The sequence below is a fragment of the Chlorocebus sabaeus genome, unplaced genomic scaffold (assembly GCF_047675955.1).
Source record: "Chlorocebus sabaeus isolate Y175 unplaced genomic scaffold, mChlSab1.0.hap1 unalloc_scaffold_114, whole genome shotgun sequence".
NCBI classification, from domain to species: domain Eukaryota; kingdom Metazoa; phylum Chordata; class Mammalia; order Primates; family Cercopithecidae; genus Chlorocebus; species Chlorocebus sabaeus.
Window position 1 is genome coordinate 209,628 of NW_027326902.1, and position 18,527 is coordinate 228,154.

Consider the following 18,527-nt stretch of genomic DNA (forward strand, 5'->3'; position numbering starts at 1 on the left):
CCTTCCTAATCTGACCTGAGCTCAAGTGCCCTCTTATTGATCCCTGCCAAAGTCATTTCCTCCTCAGAACGCACATGTGCTGCTGCTCTGTATATCACCACTTCCAGGTTTTGTACTGAATAAGAAGCAACCTTTCTTGAAAAAGATTTAAATCTAGCCAAAAGATTTCATTAACTGTTTGTGATGAGGCAATTAAACCAAGATTTGAAAATACCCAATTATCCTACCATTTAAAGATGACCCCTACCTAGCCTGTGAGATTTGTCCTTCCACTCTTCCTTTTTAACGCAAAGTGTGTGCCCCGTGGGGTTCACTGCTGCTCATGCTCACACTGACTCCAGCACCGGGACAGCCTGTCATGGGAGCAGCGAGGGGGACGGGGGCGAGGCACTGACCCTCTCCAGCCCAGCTATGCAGGAGATTCCAGCAGGGAAAATGGGTGCCAGGCTAACACCCAGGTTGATCCTTGAGATTTTATGGGATGCCGTGTCTTGGGATTGGGTTCTACTGAATTTCTAAGATGTGCAGTGATAATTTCATTAAATACAATAGAATATGCCACTCATCACTGTCTGCTTTCCAACAGGAGCTGAGGAATGACCTCACTGCTGTAGATCAAAAGCCTGTGGACTCTGTTTTATGTTAATGATCATACTGAAGCCCACTGTACAATGTACCTGCTCAAACCAACCCTGGGTGAGCTGACCACTGACACCACCCAGTCATGACAGTGTTTGGGATCCAAATAGGTTTTCATTCTCCCACACGCACACAGAAGTGCTGGAACAACCTGGCCCAGCAAGAAATTATACCAGGGCTTTGTGACAAATTCCGGGTAGTAGCCCATGGCATTAACCTTCCACTCATTCCCAAGGTCACATGTGCCTCTTCCATTTAAAAGAACAAGAGCTTGGGAAATTCGTCTCTGCACCATGCCCATCTGAGGACGGGGGATGGTAAATTTATCTTCAGGGACAGCTGTGGTGGATGATGAATGGGTTGATTTATGTAAACTGTGCAGTGGTGATGGAATTTTCCTTGAACATTGATCCTTGTGTTGTGCTGTGAACATGGGAGTATGTTTTCTGGGGAAATGCACACACGCTCCCACACATCCACAATCATTCCATATAGACTCGCTCCTCTGTCCCTGCAAACCCTGATGTAGCGCCGCACCTTATATGACACTGGTGCTTCCTGGGATGACAGTACCATGGTTAGAGTCGTTTACTGGACTCTTAGTTTTTTGTTTTTGTGTTTTTTGACACAGAGTTTCACTCTTGTTGCCAGGATGGATTTCAATGTCACAATCTTGGCTCATTGCAACCTCCACCTCTTGGGCTCCATTGATTCTCCTGCCTCAGACTCCTGAGTAGCTGGGATTAGGGGCATGCACCACCACGCCCGGCTAATTTTAAATTTTTAGCAGAGACAGGGTTTCTCAATGTTAGTGAGGCTGGTCTCAAACTCCCGACATCAGATGATTCACCCGTCTCGGCCTCTCAAAGTGCTGGGACTACACGCATAAGCCATTGCGCCCAGCCTGACTCTTCGTATTTTTTAAACCGAACTTCCCAAATCTCATTTCTACAGGAAGCTCAAACAAGAGAGGCCCTTGAGCAAATGCAGGTGAAACAGAGCCACCTTCGCAACACTGAGGTTTCAAACCTCAACAAAGAGACGACCCCCGAATACGTACTCTTCGCCAGTGTGGCTGGGTCCACTCGCATCTAGAGAAAAAGAAAACACTGTGAGGTCAGACCAGGCTGTCTCCTGGGTGCACAGGTCTTCACTTGCTGACATTAAAAAGACACATAGTAAACAGTGGTTGGGAAAATGGCCCCGATATCTAGAAGACATTCGTGGAAAGGCACAAGATTTTTCTACAAGATTTTCCAATGTTTTTGTTTGACAATTCCAAATACTTCTCAAGAAGAAGGCATTTCTCTTGAGGAAAATGCCTGCTGACACACAGTGTGTAAATGCGGATGCCATCTGAAACCATGTTTTAGTTGATAATGAACTCTGACATTTGCCCACCAAGAAATTCTGTAAGTCACCTATAATGTACATGGTAAGATGTATACATCTTAGTTCCATTGAAACAAGAGAGAAATCGAGAGAAATAAAATTTCCATTTCAGAGGATAAAAGAAGACTTTACCATGTGAACCCCTGAGGCTTCCTCCGAGGATGTCTGCTCTGGCACATCCTCCTCCAGATCTTCCAGGTTACCTGGGAAACAGAGTCACTATAAGCACATGAGCTCCACTGACTGAATCCCTCAGGTGGTCTTGGAGTTGTGGACCCGGGGCTGGCGTGTGTGGAAAGGTGTGTTCACAGCACAGGCTCAGCCTCTGCCGGTCCATCCTCCATGGTGGTGAGGGAAGGCAAGTGGTGAAGGAAGGCATCAGGAAGGCCACAGAAGACAGGGCCTTGGTCCTCTAGCTAAGGCAACCTCTTGCACATGAACTAACCCATCTCAAACAGGGCCCACCACACAGTGTTTCCCTGCAGCATCCAGGGCTCCTCCTTCCTAATCTGACCTGAGCTAACTTGTCCTGCCTTCTCGATCCCCTCGAGGTCATTTCCTCCCCAGGATCCACATGTCCTGCAGTGTGTGTTTTGTCCCTCCTAGAACCTTTTCCTTTTTTTCAGATGGAGTTTTACTCTTATTGCGCAGGCTGAAGTATAATGGCACGATCTCAACTCACCACAACCTCAGCCTCCCAGGTTCAAGCGATTCTCCAGCCTCAGCCTTCTGAGTCGCTGGGATTACAGACATGCATCACCACGCCAGGCTAATTTTGTATTTTTAGTAGAGACGGGTTTTCTCCATGTTGGTCACTCTGGTTTCGAACTCCCGACCTCAGGTGACCCACCCGTCTCGGCCTCCCACCATGCTGGGACTACAGGTGTCAGACACCGTGGCCGGACAGAACATTTTGTACTAGATAAAAAGCAACCTTTCTTCAAAGAGGAGACTCAATTCTAGCTAAAATATTCTCTATATTCACTAACCTTTTGTTTTAAAGAAGACCAAACCGAGATTTGAAAATACTCAATTATCGTACCATTTACAGACGACTCCTACTTGGCATGTGATGTTTGTCCTTCGGCCTTTCCTTTTAACACAGTGTGTGTGTGCCGTGGGGCCTGCTGCTGCTCATGCTCACACTGGCTCCAGCCCTAGGACAGCCCACCCTGGGGGGCAGCAGGTGGGGGCGCTGACCCTCTCTAACCCAGCTCTGTAGAAGATTCCAGCGAGAAGATGAGTACCAGGGTAACACTCAAGTTGTTCCTTCCGTTCTTATTTGGTGCGGTGTCTTGGGTGTGCGTGCTGAACTGCAGCACATGTAAGGATTGTGGTGATTATCTCATTAAATACAATATAATATGTCTGATCATTTTCTGCTTTTCACCAGGAGATGAGAAAATTAACACAGCACTGCAGCCAAAAGCCTGACCTCTCAATGTCTGTTTCCCATTTGTGACCACACCAAAGTCCACTGTAAAATGTACTTATCCCTACACTGAGTTATGTGACCATTGAGACAATCCTATGTGAGAGACAGTATTTGGGATTTCTGAAGGCTATCCAGATTTCATCTGCACACCTAGGTGCTCAAGCTCTCTGCCATAATGACAAATTATACCAGAACCACGTGATTACTGCCGAGTAGTAGCCCATGGCATCACCTTCCACCCACTCCTGAGTGCACCTCTGCCTCCTCCACTGAGGAGACAAAGAGCTTGGCAAATTCATCTCTGCACTATCTCCACCTGAGTACTGGGGATCTCCAACTGCCCTTCAGCTACAGCCGTGGTGGAGGACCAATGGGCTGATTTACGCACGGTGTGCAGTGGTAATGGGATTTTTACTTACCACACTCATTTTTGTGTAGAGTTCTGCACATGGAAACATGCTTTCTGGAGAAATGTACACATCCTCCCAAAGAAACTCATAATCATTCTACACAGACTCCTTACACCTCCCACCCTGATGCACCTCATTCGATGTCATAAAAACGACACTGCAGCTAACAGGCACCACGTAGGATGATCACCCCTCTTCAGTACACTCAGTAATTTCTGCCCTAACCTCATTTCCAGTACAAAGCTCCAACGAGAATGGTTCTCCCGAAAAACCAGGCAAGAATGTGTCACCTTTCTTAACATTAAGATTTTTCCTTACCAAATAGGTGATCCCAGAATACGTACCATTTGTCTCTGTGAATGCCTCCGCCTGAGTTTAGAGAAAGGAAAACACTGTGAGGGTAAGATCGTGCTGTCCTTGTACACAGGTCTTTTCTTAACGTAGTGCTATTAGAAAGCCAGATGGGAAATTCTGGTGGAGGCAACGGCCACAAAAATAAAGCCCAGAAAACACTTGTACAAAGTCACCAGGTTTTTGTGCAAGATTTTAAAGTTAATTTTGGTGGTAAATTCAGTATTTTCAAGAAGGTTTTCCTCCTGATGAAAATGCTTGCTGACATAGTTTGTAACTGAAGCTGTCATCCAAGAATGCCATCTTGAATTAGTTATTAGTTGGTAAAGAATTCTCATTTTACATTTTCCCACCAAGAAATTCTCTAAGGCATCTATAATGTACATGGTAGTAAAGTTTTCCTATCTTTATGCAAGTGAAATTGAAAGAAACCTAGGAAAATGAATTTCCCCTTTCAGATAAAGAAAGAAGAACTTACGTTGATAACAGAGAGGACCCTCTCAACGGGTGCCTCACGTGGATGTTCTGCTGCGAGGTCCTCTTGAGGATCTAGGAGACATAGGGTAAGTGTCACCACATGGATTCTGCTGAGAAAATTCCTCGGGTTGTATTGGGTGGTGTGGACATGAGGCTGGCATGTGTGAAGAAGGTGGGTTACCACAGACGGAGCTGTAGGCCCATCCTCCTTGGTGGTGAAGGCAGGCAAATGAGACCATGAGGAAAGCCATGGGAAACAGAGCCTTGGTCCTCTAGCTAAGGCAAGTTCAGCAATGAGACACAGCTGATCTCAAAGAGGGCACAGGACACGGGGCAGGCGACCCTCCCTACAGCGTGTCAGGTTCCTCCTTCCTAATCTGACCTGAGCTAACTTGCCCTCCCTTCATCATCCCTTCTGAGGTCATTTCCCCCACAGCATCCACAGGTGCTGCTGATCATCATTCTCCAACCCGAAACATTTTGTGCTGCATAAAAAGCCACCTTTCTTCAAAAAAAATTTAATTCTAGTCAAAAAAGTTATGACTTCTCTGAACCTTTGATTCAAAGAGAATTAAACCAGGATTTTAAAATATTCAACTATCCTATCATTGAAAGATGGCACGCACTTAGCATATTTGCCCTTCCGCTCTTCCTTTTCAACACAATGTATGTGTCTGTGAAATCCGTTGCTGCTCATGCTCACGTTGGCTCCAACACCAGGACAACCCATCATGGGGGGCAGGAGGTGGGGACGCTAACACTCTCCAAACTAGCTATGCAGGAAATTCCACCGGGGGAGATGGACGTCAGAATAACACCCTAGTTCTTCCTTGAGTGCCTATTCTGCACTGAGTCTTGGTTGTGTGGGCTGAATTAGGGCATATGTGACACTTGTGGCAATCGTGTTATTAAATAGAATAGACTGTGTCCCGGAATGTCCTCCGTTTTTTCTTCTTGAGACAAAATTTCACTCTGTTGCCCAGGCTAGAGTGCAGTGGCATGATCTAGGCTCACCGCAACCCCCATCTCCCAGGTACAAGTGATTCTCCTGCCTCAGCCTCCTGGGTAGCTGGGATTACTGGCAACTGCCACCACACTCAGTTAATTTTTGTGTTTTTAGTAGAGACAGTGTTAGCCAGGCTGGTCTCAAACCCCTGACCTCAAGTGATTCACCCGCCTTGGCCTCCCAAAGTGCTGGGATTACAGGCGTGAGCCACCACACCCAGCCTGTTCTCTGCTTTTAAATAGGATCTGAGGAATAACACAACCACCAAACGAAAAGCCTGTGACCTCGCCGTGTGTGTTTCACATTTCTGACCACACCAAAGTCCACTGTAAAACATCCCAACTCTAATCCCGGGTTATGCAACCACTGAGACCATCCTGTGAGGACAGACAGTGCTTAGAATTCTATACGCCATCAAACGTCCACATGCACACCCAGGTGCTCAAAGTCTGCCAGACTGATGAGTTATACCAGGGCTGTGAGATCCATACTGGACAGCAGCCCATAGAATCAACCTTCCACCCGCTGCTGATTTCCCATTTGCCTCCTCTACTGAGAAAGCCAGATGTTGAGAAATTCATCCCTGCCCAACCAGTATCTGATGACTGGGGATATTAAACTTAACTTCAGACAACTGTGGTGGAGAATGAATGGGCTGATTTACGTAAAGTGTGCCGGGTGATGGATTAGTTAAAAAAACAAACAAACATTAATCCTTGTGTTGTGCTAGGAACATGCACAAAGACTCTGAAAGACACAATCACCACCCACAGACTCTCTCCTCCACACCTCCCAAACCTGATGCACACCACCCTCTTTCATGTACGGGACACCACTTCCTGCGGAGACTACAGAAAGATGGTCACAATTCTGTACCGAAGTCTTACTGTTTTTTATACCAAACTGCCTAAAACCTCATTTCTGTTAGGAAGCTCCAGAGAAATTCTCCACCAAATGCATGGTAAAAAGTGCCATTGTTCTGAAAAAATAAGGTATTTCCTTAGCAAAAAAGCAATTCCTGGAGCGTGGGGGGCAAGGCGAGGGAGAGCATTAGTATAAATATGTAATGCATGCTGAGCAGTAAACCTAGATGACGTGTTGATAGGTGCAGCAAACCACCACATTTATACCTATGAAACAAACGTGCCATTCTACACACGCATCCCAGACTTTCAAGTAAAATAAAAACAATTTTTAAAAAAGCTATCCCAGATTACATACCTTCTGTCTCTACGTCAAAGCTCTTCTGCAATTAGAGAAAAGAAAAACATTACAAGAGTCAGACCACACCGTGTCCTGTGTGCACAGGTCTCTACTGCACTTGTTGACATTAGAAAACCCAATGGAAATAGTGAAAACAGTCAACACAAGGGCCCCAAATAAAGCCTAGAGGACATGTGCAAAGGCACAAGATTTTTGTGCCCGATTTTCAAGTTTATTTTCACTGCATGTTCACCATTCTTTTCAAGAAGAACGAACTTCCATGGAAAATGCTTACTGCCATAGAGGTTTTAGGTGAACCTGTCACCTACAAATGTCATCTTGAATTCATTCTTCTGGGTAATAAAGTCTCATCTTCAGCTGCCCATAAAGAATTTCTGTAAGTCATCCATACTGTACGTGGAAAGATTATCATATCTTACTTCAATTTATATGGAAACCAAGAGAAACAAAATTCCCACCTCAGATAAACAAAACAGACTTTACCTTAAAAAAGCCTCGTAACATCTCAGATAGTATCTTGAGCGGATGCTCACACAACAAGTCTTCGTCACGCTCTAGGAAACACGGAGTCATTGTCAGCATGTTGGGTGCACTGAAGGAACCCGTCAGGGAGACTCGGGTGCTAAAAACACGGGGCTGGCACATGTAGACAAGGGGGGTTAACTGCAAAAACGGAACTCCTGCCAGAACATCCTCCTTGGTGATGAAGAAAGGTCAGTGAGACCATCAGGAAAGCCATGGAAGACAGAGCCTTAGCAGCACAGACACGCACTGCCGATGCCGTGGCAGTGTCTCATCCTTCCCCTACGCATTTAGAGGCCTAGGAAATTTCCACTTTCCTGTTGAAATGTGACAATGTCATTTGTCTTTCCTGGGTCTACATATGCTTCTCCTTCACTTTCCATCCCTTTTATTGAACTTCAGACATTATTGTGGCAAAACATATACAAAATTTATTATTGTAATCATTCCGTGCCTACTTCAGAAGACAAAAGCAGAACCGCAGGAGCAGAGAAGAGAAAACCTCACTGTTTGAGGAGCACACACTCTTCTCCCCTGACCCTGGATTAGAACCCACGCAGGCCCCTGGGTAAGCGTGGGAACTCAGAGACTACAGAAAAAGAGCAGAAAGCCTTGCCACACTTGTGCTAGATTTCAGAACAGGAATGCAGGCATTGGAACATCACTGGGGCCCAAGATGGGCTGCCCAGGACTGAGCTCTGAGATGAGAAGGAATGAGGAGGACACAAGTCCCTGCCCTCCCGTGACCTGCCATGGCCAGGATTCCTCCACCTATGAGTAGGAGACAACAGACTTTTGGACTGATGATTGCAAGGCTGTCTCAGAGATACAGAGAAACTGATGTCTTATGGGTCACATTGGAAAGTAGAAAGGACAACCTAACACCAGGGCAGCCCCTCTCCCTTTCTTGGGCTCAGCCTGCCTTAGAGCAGGGTCTCCTCACCTCCTCTGACACCAGCACTGGGGCAGCTGCTCAGCCTGGGAGCTGAGGCTTCCCTCCAGTAAAACGGAACTCTGGGCCAGGCCACTGTTGGCCAATAATAGCTACACAAGGATCAGCTGTCCAGAGACTCCCAGAAGCTGTTCTTTGTCCCAGCCACAGGGAGATCAAGCATGGAAACTACTCCGTGTCTGGACTGACCCTCAATCCGTCCCTGCTGATCATGTTCTCTCTGGGCTAAGCTGAATATTTCAGGAACTCACTCCTGTTCTCTGTCTCTCACTAATCTCTGGTGGTGCCATTGCCATCAACACACAGGAAGATGGAGAAGACCAGAAACAAGGAAGGAGCTCCTATGACCAGGCTCTTAGGAAGACGGCCAATGTTCAGGCCAGTCATGAAGTTGGAGCTCAACGCCTCCTTCAGACGAGGCGTGAACATTCCGCCCACGCCCAGGTGATGATGTGGAACTGACTCTCCTGATGTTGCACCTCGGCGTCCCCCATGGCTTTGCTGCCCTCATGCCTGCCTTCTGCTCCTCCAAATCATGTTCCTCTGCAGGCCCAGGCCAAGGCTGTAGCCTGCTCTCTCCCTCATAGAGCCCAGTGGGCAGCTGCCTGTGAATTCCTAGGGCCTCAATGTTGGTAACACGGATTTCTACCTTTAATCACTCAGCAGGAAGCCCCCGAGTACCACACAGAAACTGTATTCTAGAGATTAAACATGACTAGGAGAATTCGGTTATGAAGAGATAAGTTTCTGAGGTTAGCGAGGGACATTTTAAAATCACACCAGCCTGATTGTTTTAAAATGTGGGGTAAGTATTGACACCTACACAGCAATTAAATTCAATATATACACATAAGTTTCCACCAAATGCATACTCCCAAGAAAAAACGCAGGCTGTACTTGGTTCAGGTTCTATTCCTATTGACCGAAATCAAATGCATTCACTTGTTTTGCAAAAGCCTTCAGAAACAGGCAGCCAACCAACCTTTGTCCACGGTGGGTTCAATGGGGACGTCCTGGAGCCTCTGCTGTCCCACAGTCACATTTGTCTCTCCCCACCTCGTAATACATGAGTCACCCTCCATCCTCCTAGGAAGGCAAGTGCTCGTCCTGCCACTCACACCCTAGGGCAAGCCCTTTGGTTACCTTTTCATGATGCTGTGTTTCCTGAGCACAGAACACGGAAACCAGACTAGGCTGAGGGATAGAGGCTGGGCCTCTACGTGACCTTGACATTATGTATTTTGGACACTCACCACGTGAATTCAAAAAGACACGCAGCAAATCAATGCGCACAAGCTCACCCCATGCTCAGAGAATGCAGTTGCTCCCAGGGACTGCAGAATGTGACCATCATGCTCTATCTACAACAACCATCCCTCCCTCCCATCACAGCCTAGGTCCTCATCCATGAGAGGAAGCTCCACTCAGGCTGCCTGTCCACAGGAAGGCCAGCGAGACCGTGGCACATTCCTCGTCATCTGGGTGACTCATCAGGATGGGAGGGCTTCTGCAATACGTACCCTTTTCTGTAACTCCTGAGGATCTCTGTAAAGACAGAAAATAAATTGCTATGAGCATCAGACCCTGCTGTGTCCTGTGTGCACAGGACTTTTCTTCACTTAGTGACATTAGAAAACAAGATGGAAACCAGTGTTCAAAGGAACCCAAAAGAACAGAGCAAATCGAATCACAGTAAAGACACATTTTTCTCAGAGGACGTTTCCTCTCAAGTCCATGTTGGTTGGCCAGTAAGTGATTTTGTTCGAAAGAGAACAAAGTTGGTAAAGGCACAAGCTCACTGCCCCACAATGTGTGGTGGATGCTGTCACTTTCTCCCTCTGTATTAAGTCAACCCTCAGTGGGGAACAGACTCTCACTTAAAGCTCCTCCCAAGGACATTGGGTAACTAATCTAAGATATATGTTGTCACATTCTCGTATCTTAATTTCATCCAAATAAAATAAAGCTAAGAAAGCAGCAGTTTTTCTCAGACAAATCCAGGCGGCCTGACCTCCACATCCTCTGGGTCCTCCTCGTCTTCGCTGTCACTGGACCACGCCTGCAGATGTCCCGGCGGAACTAGGAGGACACAGAGTGACCGTCAGCACCTTGGTGGTGTTGCTCACGAACAATTCAGTAACATTGCTTGAGGTGGGTGGGGGAGGAGGACAGCAGAACAGGATAGAGGCAGGGAAGAGAGGGAATCAGGGCCTTTGGCTTTCTAGCTCCAGGCCACCTCGTAAACGTGAAATAGCCAATCTCAAACAGCGCACACCACATAGTGCAGGCTGTGTGTCCCTGGCAGCCTCTTAGGGCTCCTCCTTCCTAATCTGACCTGAGCTCAAGTGCCCTCTTATTGATCCCTGCCAAAGTCATTTCCTCCTCAGAACGCACATGTGCTGCTGCTCTGTATATCACCACTTCCAGGTTTTGTACTGAATAAGAAGCAACCTTTCTTGAAAAAGATTTAAATCTAGCCAAAAGATTTCATTAACTGTTTGTGATGAGGCAATTAAACCAAGATTTGAAAATACCCAATTATCCTACCATTTAAAGATGACCCCTACCTAGCCTGTGAGATTTGTCCTTCCACTCTTCCTTTTTAACGCAAAGTGTGTGCCCCGTGGGGTTCACTGCTGCTCATGCTCACACTGACTCCAGCACCGGGACAGCCTGTCATGGGAGCAGCGAGGGGGACGGGGGCGAGGCACTGACCCTCTCCAGCCCAGCTATGCAGGAGATTCCAGCAGGGAAAATGGGTGCCAGGCTAACACCCAGGTTGATCCTTGAGATTTTATGGGATGCCGTGTCTTGGGATTGGGTTCTACTGAATTTCTAAGATGTGCAGTGATAATTTCATTAAATACAATAGAATATGCCACTCATCACTGTCTGCTTTCCAACAGGAGCTGAGGAACGACCTCACCGCTGTAGACCAAAAGCCTGTGGACTCTGTTTTATGTTAATGATCATACTGAAGCCCACTGTACAATGTACCTGCTCAAACCAACCCTGGGTGAGCTGACCACTGACACCACCCAGTCATGACAGTGTTTGGGATCCAAATAGGTTTTCATTCTCCCACACGCACACAGAAGTGCTGGAACAACCTGGCCCAGCAAGAAATTATACCAGGGCTTTGTGACAAATTCCGGGTAGTAGCCCATGGCATTAACCTTCCACTCATTCCCAAGGTCACATGTGCCTCTTCCATTTAAAAGAACAAGAGCTTGGGAAATTCGTCTCTGCACCATGCCCATCTGAGGACGGGGGATGGTAAATTTATCTTCAGGGACAGCTGTGGTGGATGATGAATGGGTTGATTTATGTAAACTGTGCAGTGGTGATGGAATTTTCCTTGAACACTGATGCTTGTGTTGTGCTGTGAACATGGGAGTATGTTTTCTGGGGAAATGCACACACGCTCCCACACATCCACAATCATTCCATATAGACTCGCTCCTCTGTCCCTGCAAACCCTGATGTAGCGCCGCACCTTATATGACACTGGTGCTTCCTGGGATGACAGTACCATGGTTAGAGTCGTTTACTGGACTCTTAGTTTTTTGTTTTTGTGTTTTTTGACACAGAGTTTCACTCTTGTTGCCAGGATGGATTTCAATGTCACAATCTTGGCTCATTGCAACCTCCACCTCTTGGGCTCCATTGATTCTCCTGCCTCAGACTCCTGAGTAGCTGGGATTAGGGGCATGCACCACCACTCCCGGCTAATTTTAAATTTTTAGCAGAGACAGGGTTTCTCAATGTTAGTGAGGCTGGTCTCAAACTCCCGACATCAGATGATTCACCCGTCTCGGCCTCTCAAAGTGCTGGGACTACATGCATAAGCCATTGCGCCCAGCCTGACTCTTCGTATTTTTTAAACCGAACTTCCCAAATCTCATTTCTACAGGAAGCTCAAACAAGAGAGACCCTTGAGCAAATGCAGGTGAAACAGAGCCACCTTCGCAACACTGAGGTTTCAAACCTCAACAAAGAGACGACCCCCGAATACGTACTCTTCGCCAGTGTGGCTGGGTCCACTCGCATCTAGAGAAAAAGAAAACACTGTGAGGTCAGACCAGGCTGTCTCCTGGGTGCACAGGTCTTCACTTGCTGACATTAAAAAGACACATAGTAAACAGTGGTTGGGAAAATGGCCCCGATATCTAGAAGACATTCGTGGAAAGGCACAAGATTTTTCTACAAGATTTTCCAATGTTTTTGTTTGACAATTCCAAATACTTCTCAAGAAGAAGGCATTTCTCTTGAGGAAAATGCCTGCTGACACACAGTGTGTAAATGCGGATGCCATCTGAAGCCATGTTTTAGTTGATAATGAACTCTGACATTTGCCCACCAAGAAATTCTGTAAGTCACCTATAATGTACATGGTAAGATGTATACATCTTAGTTCCATTGAAACAAGAGAGAAATCGAGAGAAATAAAATTTCCATTTCAGAGGATAAAAGAAGACTTTACCATGTGAACCCCTGAGGCTTCCTCCGAGGATGTCTGCTCTGGCACATCCTCCTCCAGATCTTCCAGGTTACCTGGGAAACAGAGTCACTATAAGCACATGAGCTCCACTGACTGAATCCCTCAGGTGGTCTTGGAGTTGTGGACCCGGGGCTGGCGTGTGTGGAAAGGTGTGTTCACAGCACAGGCTCAGCCTCTGCCGGTCCATCCTCCATGGTGGTGAGGGAAGGCAAGTGGTGAAGGAAGGCATCAGGAAGGCCACAGAAGACAGGGCCTTGGTCCTCTAGCTAAGGCAACCTCTTGCACATGAACTAACCCATCTCAAACAGGGCCCACCACACAGTGTTTCCCTGCAGCATCCAGGGCTCCTCCTTCCTAATCTGACCTGAGCTAACTTGTCCTGCCTTCTCGATCCCCTCGAGGTCATTTCCTCCCCAGGATCCACATGTCCTGCAGTGTGTGTTTTGTCCCTCCTAGAACCTTTTCCTTTTTTTCAGATGGAGTTTTACTCTTATTGCGCAGGCTGAAGTATAATGGCACGATCTCAACTCACCACAACCTCAGCCTCCCAGGTTCAAGCGATTCTCCAGCCTCAGCCTTCTGAGTCGCTGGGATTACAGACATGCATCACCACGCCAGGCTAATTTTGTATTTTTAGTAGAGACGGGTTTTCTCCATGTTGGTCACTCTGGTTTCGAACTCCCGACCTCAGGTGACCCACCCGTCTCGGCCTCCCACCATGCTGGGACTACAGGTGTCAGACACCGTGGCCGGACAGAACATTTTGTACTAGATAAAAAGCAACCTTTCTTCAAAGAGGAGACTCAATTCTAGCTAAAATATTCTCTATATTCACTAACCTTTTGTTTTAAAGAAGACCAAACCGAGATTTGAAAATACTCAATTATCGTACCATTTACAGACGACTCCTACTTGGCATGTGATGTTTGTCCTTCGGCCTTTCCTTTTAACACAGTGTGTGTGTGCCGTGGGGCCTGCTGCTGCTCATGCTCACACTGGCTCCAGCCCTAGGACAGCCCACCCTGGGGGGCAGCAGGTGGGGGCGCTGACCCTCTCTAACCCAGCTCTGTAGAAGATTCCAGCGAGAAGATGAGTACCAGGGTAACACTCAAGTTGTTCCTTCCGTTCTTATTTGGTGCGGTGTCTTGGGTGTGCGTGCTGAACTGCAGCACATGTAAGGATTGTGGTGATTATCTCATTAAATACAATATAATATGTCTGATCATTTTCTGCTTTTCACCAGGAGATGAGAAAATTAACACAGCACTGCAGCCAAAAGCCTGACCTCTCAATGTCTGTTTCCCATTTGTGACCACACCAAAGTCCACTGTAAAATGTACTTATCCCTACACTGAGTTATGTGACCATTGAGACAATCCTATGTGAGAGACAGTATTTGGGATTTCTGAAGGCTATCCAGATTTCATCTGCACACCTAGGTGCTCAAGCTCTCTGCCATAATGACAAATTATACCAGAACCACGTGATTACTGCCGAGTAGTAGCCCATGGCATCACCTTCCACCCACTCCTGAGTGCACCTCTGCCTCCTCCACTGAGGAGACAAAGAGCTTGGCAAATTCATCTCTGCACTATCTCCACCTGAGTACTGGGGATCTCCAACTGCCCTTCAGCTACAGCCGTGGTGGAGGACCAATGGGCTGATTTACGCACGGTGTGCAGTGGTAATGGGATTTTTACTTACCACACTCATTTTTGTGTAGAGTTCTGCACATGGAAACATGCTTTCTGGAGAAATGTACACATCCTCCCAAAGAAACTCATAATCATTCTACACAGACTCCTTACACCTCCCACCCTGATGCACCTCATTCGATGTCATAAAAACGACACTGCAGCTAACAGGCACCACGTAGGATGATCACCCCTCTTCAGTACACTCAGTAATTTCTGCCCTAACCTCATTTCCAGTACAAAGCTCCAACGAGAATGGTTCTCCCGAAAAACCAGGCAAGAATGTGTCACCTTTCTTAACATTAAGATTTTTCCTTACCAAATAGGTGATCCCAGAATACGTACCATTTGTCTCTGTGAATGCCTCCGCCTGAGTTTAGAGAAAGGAAAACACTGTGAGGGTAAGATCGTGCTGTCCTTGTACACAGGTCTTTTCTTAACGTAGTGCTATTAGAAAGCCAGATGGGAAATTCTGGTGGAGGCAACGGCCACAAAAATAAAGCCCAGAAAACACTTGTACAAAGTCACCAGGTTTTTGTGCAAGATTTTAAAGTTAATTTTGGTGGTAAATTCAGTATTTTCAAGAAGGTTTTCCTCCTGATGAAAATGCTTGCTGACATAGTTTGTAACTGAAGCTGTCATCCAAGAATGCCATCTTGAATTAGTTATTAGTTGGTAAAGAATTCTCATTTTACATTTTCCCACCAAGAAATTCTCTAAGGCATCTATAATGTACATGGTAGTAAAGTTTTCCTATCTTTATGCAAGTGAAATTGAAAGAAACCTAGGAAAATGAATTTCCCCTTTCAGATAAAGAAAGAAGAACTTACGTTGATAACAGAGAGGACCCTCTCAACGGGTGCCTCACGTGGATGTTCTGCTGCGAGGTCCTCTTGAGGATCTAGGAGACATAGGGTAAGTGTCACCACATGGATTCTGCTGAGGAAATTCCTCGGGTTGTATTGGGTGGTGTGGACATGAGGCTGGCATGTGTGAAGAAGGTGGGTTACCACAGACGGAGCTGTAGGCCCATCCTCCTTGGTGGTGAAGGCAGGCAAATGAGACCATGAGGAAAGCCATGGGAAACAGAGCCTTGGTCCTCTAGCTAAGGCAAGTTCAGCAATGAGACACAGCTGATCTCAAAGAGGGCACAGGACACGGGGCAGGCGACCCTCCCTACAGCGTGTCAGGTTCCTCCTTCCTAATCTGACCTGAGCTAACTTGCCCTCCCTTCATCATCCCTTCTGAGGTCATTTCCCCCACAGCATCCACAGGTGCTGCTGATCATCATTCTCCAACCCGAAACATTTTGTGCTGCATAAAAAGCCACCTTTCTTCAAAAAAAATTTAATTCTAGTCAAAAAAGTTATGACTTCTCTGAACCTTTGATTCAAAGAGAATTAAACCAGGATTTTAAAATATTCAACTATCCTATCATTGAAAGATGGCACGCACTTAGCATATTTGCCCTTCCGCTCTTCCTTTTCAACACAATGTATGTGTCTGTGAAATCAGTTGCTGCTCATGCTCACGTTGGCTCCAACACCAGGACAACCCATCATGGGGGGCAGGAGGTGGGGACGCTAACACTCTCCAAACTAGCTATGCAGGAAATTCCACCGGGGGAGATGGACGTCAGAATAACACCCTAGTTCTTCCTTGAGTGCCTATTCTGCACTGAGTCTTGGTTGTGTGGGCTGAATTAGGGCATATGTGACACTTGTGGCAATCGTGTTATTAAATAGAATAGACTGTGTCCCGGAATGTCCTCCGTTTTTTCTTCTTGAGACAAAATTTCACTCTGTTGCCCAGGCTAGAGTGCAGTGGCATGATCTAGGCTCACCGCAACCCCCATCTCCCAGGTACAAGTGATTCTCCTGCCTCAGCCTCCTGGGTAGCTGGGATTACTGGCAACTGCCACCACACTCAGTTAATTTTTGTGTTTTTAGTAGAGACAGTGTTAGCCAGGCTGGTCTCAAACCCCTGACCTCAAGTGATTCACCCGCCTTGGCCTCCCAAAGTGCTGGGATTACAGGCGTGAGCCACCACACCCAGCCTGTTCTCTGCTTTTAAATAGGATCTGAGGAATAACACAACCACCAAACGAAAAGCCTGTGACCTCGCCGTGTGTGTTTCACATTTCTGACCACACCAAAGTCCACTGTAAAACATCCCAACTCTAATCCCGGGTTATGCAACCACTGAGACCATCCTGTGAGGACAGACAGTGCTTAGAATTCTATACGCCATCAAACGTCCACATGCACACCCAGGTGCTCAAAGTCTGCCAGACTGATGAGTTATACCAGGGCTGTGAGATCCATACTGGACAGCAGCCCATAGAATCAACCTTCCACCCGCTGCTGATTTCCCATTTGCCTCCTCTACTGAGAAAGCCAGATGTTGAGAAATTCATCCCTGCCCAACCAGTATCTGATGACTGGGGATATTAAACTTAACTTCAGACAACTGTGGTGGAGAATGAATGGGCTGATTTACGTAAAGTGTGCCGGGTGATGGATTAGTTAAAAAAACAAACAAACATTAATCCTTGTGTTGTGCTAGGAACATGCACAAAGACTCTGAAAGACACAATCACCACCCACAGACTCTCTCCTCCACACCTCCCAAACCTGATGCACACCACCCTCTTTCATGTACGGGACACCACTTCCTGCGGAGACTACAGAAAGATGGTCACAATTCTGTACCGAAGTCTTACTGTTTTTTATACCAAACTGCCTAAAACCTCATTTCTGTTAGGAAGCTCCAGAGAAATTCTCCACCAAATGCATGGTAAAAAGTGCCATTGTTCTGAAAAAATAAGGTATTTCCTTAGCAAAAAAGCAATTCCTGGAGCGTGGGGGGCAAGGCGAGGGAGAGCATTAGTATAAATATGTAATGCATGCTGAGCAGTAAACCTAGATGACGTGTTGATAGGTGCAGCAAACCACCACATTTATACCTATGAAACAAACGTGCCATTCTACACACGCATCCCAGACTTTCAAGTAAAATAAAAACAATTTTTAAAAAAGCTATCCCAGATTACATACCTTCTGTCTCTACGTCAAAGCTCTTCTGCAATTAGAGAAAAGAAAAACATTACAAGAGTCAGACCACACCGTGTCCTGTGTGCACAGGTCTCTACTGCACTTGTTGACATTAGAAAACCCAATGGAAATAGTGAAAACAGTCAACACAAGGGCCCCAAATAAAGCCTAGAGGACATGTGCAAAGGCACAAGATTTTTGTGCCCGATTTTCAAGTTTATTTTCACTGCATGTTCACCATTCTTTTCAAGAAGAACGAACTTCCATGGAAAATGCTTACTGCCATAGAGGTTTTAGGTGAACCTGTCACCTACAAATGTCATCTTGAATTCATTCTTCTGGGTAATAAAGTCTCATCTTCAGCTGCCCATAAAGAATTTCTGTAAGTCATCCATACTGTACGTGGAAAGATTATCATATCTTACTTCAATTTATATGGAAACCAAGAGAAACAAAATTCCCACCTCAGATAAACAAAACAGACTTTACCTTAAAAAAGCCTCGTAACATCTCAGATAGTATCTTGAGCGGATGCTCACACAACAAGTCTTCGTCACGCTCTAGGAAACACGGAGTCATTGTCAGCATGTTGGGTGCACTGAAGGAACCCGTCAGGGAGACTCGGGTGCTAAAAACACGGGGCTGGCACATGTAGACAAGGGGGGTTAACTGCAAAAACGGAACTCCTGCCAGAACATCCTCCTTGGTGATGAAGAAAGGTCAGTGAGACCATCAGGAAAGCCATGGAAGACAGAGCCTTAGCAGCACAGACACGCACTGCCGATGCCGTGGCAGTGTCTCATCCTTCCCCTACGCATTTAGAGGCCTAGGAAATTTCCACTTTCCTGTTGAAATGTGACAATGTCATTTG

At 46.4% G+C, this 18,527-nt stretch overlaps 1 protein-coding gene across 9 annotated transcripts in view; it reads right to left on the reverse strand.

Moving 5' to 3' along the window:
• LOC119624823 (protein FAM153A-like) overlaps positions 1–18,527 on the reverse strand; it is a 64,799-nt gene that overhangs the window by 21,641 nt on the left and 24,631 nt on the right. For all 9 annotated transcript variants that reach the window (XM_073013966.1, XM_073013963.1, XM_073013965.1 and 6 more), the window contains 14 exons: positions 18,146–18,216; positions 17,660–17,684; positions 15,434–15,504; positions 14,949–14,973; positions 12,892–12,962; positions 12,428–12,458; positions 10,420–10,487; positions 9,929–9,953; positions 7,418–7,488; positions 6,932–6,956; positions 4,706–4,776; positions 4,221–4,245; positions 2,164–2,234; positions 1,700–1,730 (listed from right to left, as the gene is read on the reverse strand). In XM_073013966.1, coding sequence (XP_072870067.1) covers positions 1,700–1,730; positions 2,164–2,234; positions 4,221–4,245; positions 4,706–4,776; positions 6,932–6,956; positions 7,418–7,488; positions 9,929–9,953; positions 10,420–10,487; positions 12,428–12,458; positions 12,892–12,962; positions 14,949–14,973; positions 15,434–15,504; positions 17,660–17,684; positions 18,146–18,216 — 681 coding nt within the window. The remainder of the gene's footprint in view (positions 1–1,699; positions 1,731–2,163; positions 2,235–4,220; positions 4,246–4,705; positions 4,777–6,931; positions 6,957–7,417; positions 7,489–9,928; positions 9,954–10,419; positions 10,488–12,427; positions 12,459–12,891; positions 12,963–14,948; positions 14,974–15,433; positions 15,505–17,659; positions 17,685–18,145; positions 18,217–18,527) is intronic.